The 11,398-nt window shown below is 36.7% G+C and overlaps 2 protein-coding genes across 2 annotated transcripts; one reads left to right on the top strand and one right to left on the bottom strand.

The window, feature by feature from the left end:
- The first annotated feature begins 2,298 nt into the window (after positions 1 to 2,298).
- Positions 2,299 to 3,416, top strand: LOC140772235 (uncharacterized). Its single transcript, XM_073114209.1, has one exon. The coding sequence runs from the start codon at positions 2,486 to 2,488 to the stop codon at positions 3,056 to 3,058; it is 573 nt and encodes a 190-aa protein (XP_072970310.1). The 5' UTR covers positions 2,299 to 2,485; the 3' UTR covers positions 3,059 to 3,416.
- A 2,543-nt stretch (positions 3,417 to 5,959) lies between these two features.
- On the bottom strand, positions 5,960 to 10,646 carry LOC140772004 (protein TIC 22-like, chloroplastic). Its single transcript, XM_073113882.1, has 7 exons — positions 9,999 to 10,646; positions 9,766 to 9,840; positions 8,559 to 8,615; positions 6,590 to 6,649; positions 6,427 to 6,507; positions 6,303 to 6,338; positions 5,960 to 6,207 (listed from the first exon to the last, which is right to left on the bottom strand). The coding sequence occupies exons 1-7, from the start codon at positions 10,515 to 10,517 to the stop codon at positions 6,121 to 6,123; spliced, it is 915 nt and encodes a 304-aa protein (XP_072969983.1). The 5' UTR covers positions 10,518 to 10,646; the 3' UTR covers positions 5,960 to 6,120.
- Between the last annotated feature and the right edge of the window lie 752 nt (positions 10,647 to 11,398).

Here is an 11,398-nt window from a genome sequence, read left to right as displayed (position 1 = left end):
AAGTAACTATACATATTTCTAAACTAAAATAAAAGTTGATTCAGATAATATAGATGGTTATAAAAACGGTGATAATTTATGAGTCTAATAGAAATTATCCCTTATTTTTATTAGCCACAGAGTTGTATTAGTAAGAGACGGTAAGAATTTATTGTAAAATTTTTAATACTTCATAGATCTATATATTCAAAAAAAAGTTAAAAAAAGGTATAGAAAAAATAGTAATAAATCTGGAGGTTAAAATATAATAGAGTTGAACCAATTAATTGTTAATCCAAGATGAGATCTAATCTACTATAAGAGTAGTAGTTAAGTGGGGTACTGCTCATGGACATGTTCTAATAAACTTAAAAAAAATTAAAGATCTTTATAGAATGCTAAGTTACTGATGGTCGTACGAGAACACCACCATATACTCATGTAGGAACAACCATGACAACTAATATATATATATATATATATATATATATATTAAATAAAAACTTTGGAGAATGAGATGAGTCACACAAAATGTCACTTCCTGTATGACTTTATATTAAAAAAATATTCATTAGATCAGAGGATGCTTGAATTTTTTTTTTTTAATTTTTAATTTTTTTATTTGAAACTTTAAACCAATCCTGTTGCTACTTCTTCACTTTAACAATTGATCAAAAGAGCTTGGGAATTTTATAAGCAACACTTTAACCTTTTTGCTTTTATTTATTGCTTTAAAAATATCTCACAGAGGACTATTTTAGGTTTTTTATTTTTATTTTAAAAAGTACTATGTTTCTTTTCTTTTTTTTTCTTTTTGGTTTAAGTAAAGTGTTTTAAACAATAAAAGACCATATTATAATTCTATTTTTTTAAGATAGGAATATTTTACAAACCAGATCTAGACTAATCTGGACGTAAGAAAAGTTTATAAAAATTTAGATGATAGTAGTCTCGTGAGTTAGGGTTCCAATAGCTCTAGTTTCACCTAAATCGGAGATGGGATGAAAAGTTAAAAATAAAACAGTAGAGATAAGTCAAAATAGGGCAGCATAGTAATTGACCGACATTACGGTAGTCAGAGGGCGGCAAACGTCCAAGGGTAGGGTGGTTGCTAGAGAAAGGTGATGGCTAGGGTTTAAAAGCGGATGATCTACGGCTATGATTTACTCCTAGAAAAATAATGACTATCTAACGATTACGATAAAATATAAGGACGAAAATAATAACTTGGCTAAACTCTTATTATTTATACACTCTTAGAAATAAAAATTCTTAGCGAATTGGATCCATATGCGGATTATCCTATTTATTTGAAATTCAAATAATAAGATAAAGCTAACTAACTAACTTGACTAAATCCGCCTTCTTTATATTTCTCGGATTGATCCTTCGTTTTATTTATAGATATATTCTATGAATATTTTTCCAAAACTACGCAACAACTGGATTTAACTAATTAAATAAAATTATAATCTAGGCTATAATTAAATCAAATAATCAATAACTAAATTTAATCCATTGAGCCCCCTTGATGTGATTCCATCTAATTCAGTTTACATCGGAATATTAGATGAATAATGAATACCTACATAATAGGTAAATTATAGATTTGCTAAAATAATTTAATTTAAGAGACAGTTATAAATAGCACCCAATAATTTAGCTATACTATAAATAAAACCCTCTCCTTTTAGTTATGCATAAATAGAGCACTCTATTTACTAAAAATATTAAGCTAAATCTTACTTAGATAAATATAACTTAATTTGACTATTAAGTTAACTTAATAATAGAACTAATAATCTCTTAAAATAGTTTGAAAACAAACTAAAACATCCATTTCCAATGAAGTAGGAATAGGATCCATAATATTAAATTTATATTCAAACACCGAATCCCACGTAGTATCCAAAACTAGTGTGTTTAAATCTCAAAATTCATATTAGATTAGAAGGGTGAGATTGGGAGAATTTTGAATTGGATGAAATATTTTATTACTTTTTATTCTATTTTCTCGAAGGAGGTTTTATTTATAAAAAATTTTAAAAAAAGTTTTATTAAATAATATAATTAAAATACAGGGTGTGATTTGTAATTATCTGTTAATTTAAGTTATCCGGGACCGGTAGTGTGGTCACTCCCGAAGAAAAAGCAACTGTAGTCAAAAAGCCGTTCTACACGTGTCAAATTTTGGTGGCCTCACTGACAGTTGTTCCAAGCTCATGGAGCCACGTCCTGGGTTTAAACCGACGCCCACCGCTTTAAGCTTAAACCCGTAGTTCCTTATCCGAAGCTCTAACCCATGGTTACCTCAATACCGCTCATCTAGTTAACTTTGGACCCCGATGGGCCGATCCCACCGTTACATTTCCAATAATACCCTCCTCATTTCTACTATTTATTTTTTATGCCATTCGTTGCATTTTCCTTTATATGACTTCCACTCCACTGCCCAACTAGGTTTCACAATTTTGATTGATCTCTCTCTCTTTCCTCTCTTTCTCTAATGGCGGCGAATTCGAGATCGAGATCCGACGGCTTCCGGCGATCGATGTCGCCGGCGACGGCGTTCGCCTCCTCCTCGGCCTCGGCTTTCGGGCCATCCTCCTCCGCGGCAAGATCCGCCGGCTTATTCCGCTGCCACGGCTCATCTCCGACCCCGCCTTCAACGTCCGTCCGATTCGCCATCGATAGCCGTCCGACATCCCCCGGCCGCTCCTTCGCTGTGTCCGATCGCCACCGGCACCAGGCGGTGAAGAAGCCTGTCGCTGGCGCGGCCCGGGGCGGCGGGAACCGGAAGACGTGCACGTGCTCGCCGACCACCCACCCCGGCTCCTTCCGCTGTAGCCTCCACAAGGGATCCGCCTCCGGAGGCGGCGGCGTCTCGAGCCGGCTCAACGCGCGGCGGTCAGCGATGACGAACTCGCTCGTCCGGATCGGGACGGTGGAGGGGGAATGGTTGCGACGGGCCCTCGCCGCGCTGATCCGACCGTCTTCCCACCAGCAGCGGCGGCGCGCGGCCTTCCACCCGCGGCCGAGCCGCCTCTCGGCCATGTCCAAGGCCGAGGATGATCACTGATCCCGAATCTTGAAGCAGCTCGTTCGGAAATCGAAATCGAACGTGTCAAAATCTTCGGTAAATCTATGCTCCTCCTTTTTAGATCGGAGAGGGATGTAGTTTTTTTTTTTTTTTTTTCACCCCCTTATGCGGTAGAAGAAAAGTGAAGGCTTTTATTTTCAAGCATCCTTTCTTTTCGTATCGATGGATCTAAATGGTAGGAACCGAAGGAGAAACCTATCAGATGATCTGTTGATTTCTTTTGTATATAAAGTTTTCTCGTGTTTTTTGGGATAATAAACAAGCGAGGAGATCTCTTGATAGAATGTTCCATTATTCTATTACTGTCGCAGATGTTGTTCTTTTGGGATCCCTCAACAATGTTGACCGACCATTTGCATGCACTTCAGTTGTTTATCGAAACCAATGGAAGATAAATTATTTGAACGTAATGTGCATAAATATTGTCGCCTTGCTATTATCTGGGTCTTCTTCTTTTTTTGGCTCCTTGGATTCCAGGATTAGATTTCAAAGATCGTATTGAAAGTAACTTGTCAAAATCTAGTTCATATTCTCTCTGTGGTGAAGCCCAGGCCTTCCTTAAACCACATCATTTAGGATATCCAAACTCTCTTTGGCCACTCCTAATTGGCTCGTTCAGTTTGCGAGATTTTCTCCTTTTGCTATTTGCTATCATCTGAGAGGGGAGCATCTCTCGTGACGATAGGAATTGGCAACTGAAATCTTATTTCTTTTATATTATGACTCTGAGGCTCAGGCCATGATTAGGATAGAATCATGTTTTTAAGGTAATATAATACCTTCTTTTATCAAAAGGAAAAAAAAAAAAAGAACTTGAAATAGTATGTGGATCACTTGATATGTCTTGTTATAGTTATTGTATAGATAGCTAAAACTCTTTATATAGATTAAACCAACTATCCGTGTCGTTGTCCGCCACTTGTCCAACGAGCAAGCTCGTCGATGAAAGTGTCATCGTATCCGACGTGACGTGAATGCCCTTGCTTAAGAAGGAAGTAGACTTCAATACCTCTTTAAATTTTATAATCTTAATCTAAACGAATATAATAACCGGTTTTCATGATACCGACAAATCAGCATATTAGTTAAGAAAATTTAATTATGTGTGCAGCTTTTGAATTATATGGTCTTTTCTTCCGTTAAGATTTCTCTCTTAGATATGATTGTGATTGATATAATTATATCTTACTTATAAGATAAACTATTTAAATTTGATTTTTTGGAGATAGACCTCAATTTAAATATAATTCTCTATCTTTATATGTTATTAAATTTAGTTTAAATTAATATTAAACTAATTAGAGATATATTAAATAATAAAAAAATAATTAAATAGATAAAATTTAATTAAACTTTCATCAAGTATACCTCTATTATGATATATATACTTTACTCCCAAAATATAAATATCTTTTACTTGATAAATTACTAAGATAATATTATTATTAAAAATAATGTGCAAGATAATATATTTAAAAAATAATAATTACATATTGAAAATATAATATCTATTAAATTTGTTGTATTTCTATTATACCTAAAAGATCTACATCAAACCGATTAATAAATAATTACCTCTATGGTTAAAAAAAACAAAAAAGAGCTCTTAGATTAAATAGCTTAGTCAAATTTAATAATCTTAAAATTAAACAACCGAGTCAATTCAGTCCTTTTAAAATGATGGCTCTTTAAAAATAAAAATGAATGAGTATAACGTGCATATAACATTTTAGTGGAAAATTTACTAAAATCTAATTCCAACGTTTATGGGTGAAGTTAAATCCATAATCCTTATCATGAACTAGTACCACTGCGTTATCTAGCATGTCCAGTTATTATGGATGAAATTAACTCCATAATCTCGTATTGGGGCTATCTAATACGTCTAGTCATCTTGACATCAGAGAAAGGTGCTTTTAAGTAACTGGTAGATTAACCAATGGTATAGTGCTGTTAAATTTCGAATAATTAACCCTCACTTTCTCCCCCAACCATCCTGATCAAGCCATCACCTATCCAATGCCCCAAAGGAATAGGATCTCCGTTTGTCCGAAGGTGTCTTTTTCTTTCTTTACAATGTGGCTCTTATTCCTTAAAGCCCGTTCACATTACGAATAGAGGTGAAATAAGAATAACAAAAAGAATATTTTATTACCAGAACGAAAAGATTTATTTTATGAATAATTACTTGTGTTCCAGAATAAATATGTAATAATTATTTTTAATGTGATATAAAATAATAGTAAAAACTAAAATTACTAATATTATTTGTAAATTAAGCCCTAGATTGTGAATTCCTAATTTTTTTTATCATTTCTAGGAGGTGGCTAACACGGTCGATTAACGAATGGCTATAGCCCACGATCAAAGTATGCCACCAGTTAATTGAGATGGAAAATTGGGTTGCCACTGCTTTCCAGAGAACAAAGAGAGAGAGAGAGAGAGCGAGCAAAGGGATGGACTTGCTAACCAGGCAAGGCAAGGCAAGGTGGCCAACCGGAGAAAGAAGAGTCTTTTCTCTTCCGTTCCCAGGGAATACTGAGGCGGAGGTGCGTCCACAGAAGAGGAAGAGGAAAGAGCAGTGCATCTTGCTCAGCAGGGCCTAGGCTTGCAGTGGGAGTGTTCCGGGAGTACTCTGTTAGATTTCCACTTATCTTAGAAAGAATAAAAGAAGAATAAATGATAAGAGACAAATAGTGATAATAGATGCACAAACATGCACACACACACACACACACACATACATACATATATATATATAGTACATTATTTATAAATTTACCTACATTCGGATCAAGTGATCAACGGATTTCACAATTTGAATGGAAGATGTCCAGAGAGTACTTAAACAAGCACAAATTCGATAAAAAGCTAATGAAATGAATAAACGAGACGATGGCATAGGCCCAATCTTGTATATCTGGTTCCACATAAGCTGATAGTTGATCTCATACAAGATAGATAACATAACTGCAAGGAAATAACTTGCTAACGGGCATCGATATGCTATGTTACAGAGAAGTTGATGGAAGGATCATGGCCTACGCAGATACAGTTTCACTGATATCAACCGAAACGTTGAAACCGGGAGGGATGAACACAACATCATCCCATTTTGATGAACTCTCCTGCAAATGTGCTTGTTAACTTGTAGAGTTATGAATTATAATAAATACAAGTGCTTACTGAAATGCAATATAATGTGCCGTAACTTGTAATTTACCTTCATTGCTTTAATAATTTCCTCCAAGACACAAACCTGAGAAGATAACAGTAACATAAGATGAACTAAGGTAGTCTTTGAACTCTTCATGGCAATCTATCTGATGGTATGTGATGTTACATACCTGAATGTCACCCTTCCTTAAGGATGGATTTAATTGCCTCTGCTGTTGAGAAGCTCTCGTAAGCGAGTCTTCTAAATCCTCCTTGATATATGAATGGCAAAATATTAGATTAAGACAACTTAAAGTGACAGAATACAGAAACAAAATATATGTTTCTCTTAACCTTTCTGAAGAAAACAGGCCGATATCTCTTATTTAGACTTTTTAAGACCAAACTCCTTGACTGAAATGAACAAGAGTCAGTATTATAAGATTGTGCAATAATGTCAAGAAAATAGTTCAGGTAGGAACTGATATAATCTCATCAAAGAGTTCTTGAAGCATATGAGAAATTACAGTTGAAGTCTACATCAATGAATAAAAGCGACCCACAAATATGCATCTTTCTCCTCTCTCTCTCATTAATTAATGCAATATTTTTCCTTTTTTCTGAGAGAGCACAAACCTTGGAATAGGTGATTACTACTGCAAGGAATGATCTAAAATTTGAGTGTCTTGATTCTCCTATTTACATAGAAAAATCAACATCTTATTTGGTTGCCTATAAAGGTCCCTCATTTATGTATAGAGAATGATCTGACTAACAGTAAAATAATGAGTTCTATCAAACTCATCTTTTACCTCCTTAGGGTACACCACAAGTATCAACGCATGTATAGCAAAACCATAATTCAGAAAATGTGACAAGGATACAGAAAACCCAGTCTATGCAATAGATTGGATAAATAATGCAGCATGAAGTAGCTTGATGGTCAAGTGCAAAAAGAGAATATAATTGGAAGGAAATACACAGAAGTTGATTCCAGATAAGAGCTAATACTTAAAATATACGGAAGGTGAACTAATAAAGTGAATAATCAAAGAAACACTAGAACTCACACCAGCGGGATGCAAGAAATTCAACAGGCAACAAACTAACTTGCCCCTGTGAGAACAAAATCAACACCTCGAGAAGGCAGCAAGGATAAAACTAGCTTTAGTTAATCTTAAAACTAATAAAAGAAAACTAGCACAAATCACATCTGAAGAGCTTATTTTTCTTCTTTTTTTTTCCTAAACTGGAGCCTGACACTAAGGAGAGCATACAAGTAGGAAGCAGGTGAATAAATCAAAAAATGGCCCATGCCAGATGCAACTTAGACCATATTGTGGAAGTGGTGACTCATTGCTCATTGGTCACATGAGCTAGAAACCAGGATAAACATTATGTACGCTGCATCTTTGTTTAGCGAAGTAGACCACACATGCATTGAATCAAATGAACCCACAAGGACCTTAAGATTTGTTCGAATTATAGAACCTTCAACTTAGAGCTGACCTGAGCCCAATCCAATTAGGTGTGGTTCCCCAAATATAGGTCAGAACTCAGAACTAGATCAAGCAAAATCTGGACCAGCTTGACCCACTTGCAAAGATTTGTTCTGTTTAGATCGCATAGTATCATCAACAAGTGCTAGCAAATTTTGTTTTAAAACTGTCCAATCAAGTTGGGATTTCAATGAACAATACTGGCCCAGAAAACTAGCTAGTTGAGTATATGCTTTGACAAGGGCTTTGGTCAGCTAACTAATCTGCAAGTAGAGCCCTGGATGAAACATTTGGGCAATTTGGTATACGTGCTCTGTTTGGCCCTTGCTGCTGATCATAATGATCCATGATAATGAGTTGTAAAAAGAATGATATAAGCTATTCTCTTATAACACCATAAATATTTCGTGTCCAACTTTATACATAAAATAATAAAATTATTCCATTACTAATCTCATGATTTGAAAATATGAAGTGCGATTTGGATTATTACCAGACGGAATGGGGTACACTCAGTGCACTAATTTTTTAGAAATTAATACGCTTATGAGATTCAGAAGGCTGATTATGACAGATTAAGCCAGTCACACTAATGTCCCTATGTCAGATGGAAGATACAACCACTAAAAGTCTAAAAGCACGGGACGCATTTGAAATGTTTTGCTCATTTCCTTCCTATCTGTTTGCAACTTTGAGTTTAATAGCTGGAAATCATAGAAAGCAGATAACAGAAGGCTCCTAGAATTATGAAAAAGACAACAGGTAAACCGCATCCCTTGCAAGTAAAAAATTATTAATAGACAGTGGTAGCATAACATTCAGACCTGGAAAACTGGAACTCCAGAAAAACCATCTGAAAGATACCCTGCCTTCTCTTTCTCCTGTAAAACAAGAAGGAAACTTCTTCAATATATATAACCCTTCAAAAGAGCCTATTTGGACAGTTCGACAACCAAACTGAAAATCGCAAATATGCCTCTTCAAAGTCCTATTTTTTTGTGTATATACGAGTCCAAAAGTTGTGATTTTGTACACATGCCACCCTAAAAACAATCTAGGAAGGGCATATATACAAATTATATTTTGGATGGGTATGCATGCAAATAATAGAATTTTTGCCGCAGTATACAAGCAGAAAAAACAAGAACTCCTTAAAGCATGCTCATCTAGGAGAACCGCAGCTTGTAGAAGGCAACCCAAAAAAAAAATGGAAAGGAATCAACATTTTCTATATGCAGATAAAGGGAAAGGCTCAATAATGTTAACAAGTGCAGAATCAACATTAGGGAAGACAAAAGCTATTTATGAATAATTAACTTGATTCCACTAGATAAAACGACATCATTTTCTTTTCTGTACTAGTATATCTCTTATGCCTTTTTCTCTTCTCTATGTTTCACATAGATTTCTACATTTTCTCTTTCCTAATGTTACATAATTGAAAACATTAGCCGCAAGTGGGTGGCAGTGTAGATAAAAATGTTGGCTTAATGGACATGGAGATGGTAATTTTGCCACTGACCACAAACTATAGGATTTTACTTCCTCTGTTGGTTTTTCGCTTATTCTTTCAGTCACTTGCTAGATTCCTCACAAAAGTGTATATCAGCTTCAACTTTCAGAAAATATTTCTAAATGAGAAAAGTTGAAAAGAGAAACTCTGTTACGTCCGACTGTTATAATATGTCAATTAAAGAACTAATTGAAGAAACTGCACCAAAAGTACCTTTTTGCCACTTAAATGAAATGTCCTTCCTGCAATGCTTACAGAGAAGTTTCACCAGAACATTTTTGACATGAGCATGCAGTTATACTTGATGTTTAGATATGTTTGCACAAGGATTCATCTTCCTTTATTCCATTAGAAAAAAACTGTCTTTTCATCCAGAAATTGCTCTTAACGAAGGAAATGGAGAATGGATACAAGTTTGAATAGCTCTTTTATTGGACGCAGGATCTATAAAATTATAGGTTTTATAGGTTTCTTGCTCATTTGTTTACTATCCTCAACAACAGATAAAGAGCAATCACCTTAATAGCATTTGCCACCTGAGACGAATCTGGAACAAATCTGAAGGCAACCCCATCGACCTTGAGCTGGAAAATCTGCAATGAAAGTGCCCCAAATCTGAGAATGCAAGGCCAAGCAAACGCCTTTCTTCACATAGCACTTATAACAAAAACGTAGAACTCATTGTAAACAGCAAGCAGTAGTATTTACGCAGTATACCACACACAAAAAAAAAAAAAAGAACAGGCCCCACCTTGTTGAGCGCGACGGCGACGACCTTCGACCCCTCACGCATGTCCTTGTTCATCGACCTCATCTGCTCCAAGAGCTTCTCCGCGTCCTCCTTATTAAAGCAGAAGAGCCCCAACGACTTCCCCGTCCTCACCCCGGACACCAGCACGAACTCCTCCGCCGCGTTGCTGAGCGCGTACACGGGCACCCCGGCGAGCCGCTCCTCGATGGACTTGGGCGACATGGCCAGGTCGAACACGTGCGCCGCGCGCGCCCACGCCGGGCCTCGAGCGGAGGAGGAGGAGGTGGTGGTGGCGGGGCCCGATTGGAGGGCTCGCTTCGCGTGGGTGGTGATGAACTGGACGGTGGAATCGAGATGGGTTAGGAGGGAGGAGGTGTTGGGGTTGGAGGGGGAGATGTGGGAGAAGAAGGCGGCGAGGTGGGATTGGATTGGGAGGAAGGGGTTCGGGGAGATGGATTTGGGTTTGGGTTCCGGAGGGGATTGGGAGAAGGGATTGGGCCAGGGGAAAGTGAAGGGCATCTTGGGAGGAAGAAGCTTTTGCTTATGAGCTTTTTAGGAGGAGGAGGATGAGGCTTGATTTGGAGGAGGACATGGGAAGAGGGAAATATTGCAAGGGTTTTAGAAGGGTTTTATGGTTTTGCACTTTTACTATTAGAATGCTGTTCCTTATAAAATGAATCACATTCTGTGGTCCCTATTTGGGTGGTGGATGATGAGAGCAACCTTGTTTTGCTACCAAGCCCAAGATGCAAGGAGGTTTCAAATGTTAGAGACCTTAGAAGTGCCAGTGCCAGTGCCGGGTTTGCTCAATTAGGAGGATTATTGGATCAGGCCTTCCCACGAGGAGTCTTAATCTGACTTACTTGATGCAGTGGAAGGCAGTGAGAGCTATTTTAGTTAAATTAGAAGATTAGTTAATTAAGAGAATGCCATAAACTTTAGATGCTTATATAAAGTGAGAGATGAGAGAGTATAGATCTACGGTCGGCGGACACATGGTGGTGAGAGATGAGCGTAAAAGTGAGCACTAGCGGGATGCCTTATAAAAGGTCCACTAATTGATCGATTATCTATAGTACACTATAGATTAAAGGTCTCAGTCGTATATTTATATTGCATATAGCAAAAATTATGAGTTACCACTCAAAGACACTCTAATCCTATTTTACCGGATGCTGATAGATCTATATGAACCTATTCACTAATTTTCACTTAAATACCTTAAAAGGTTTAACTCACATCAATCAATCGACGATATCATGTCTAAGCTTGACAAATAATATGTTAATTATTTGGGATCTTTAAACTAGGATCTCAAGCATCGACTCTTTTATATATTATTATAATATATTTTTTTAACCCCCTCACCCTTGGTAGGAAAATGACACGTGCTATCAATA

This window comes from Typha angustifolia, chromosome 12 (genome assembly GCF_048772165.1).
Source record: "Typha angustifolia cultivar Huaian chromosome 12, ASM4877216v1, whole genome shotgun sequence".
Classification (NCBI taxonomy): Eukaryota; Viridiplantae; Streptophyta; class Magnoliopsida; order Poales; family Typhaceae; genus Typha; species Typha angustifolia.
Note: the sequence above shows the minus strand (reverse complement) of the source record. Positions and strands in the feature narration are given on the sequence as shown.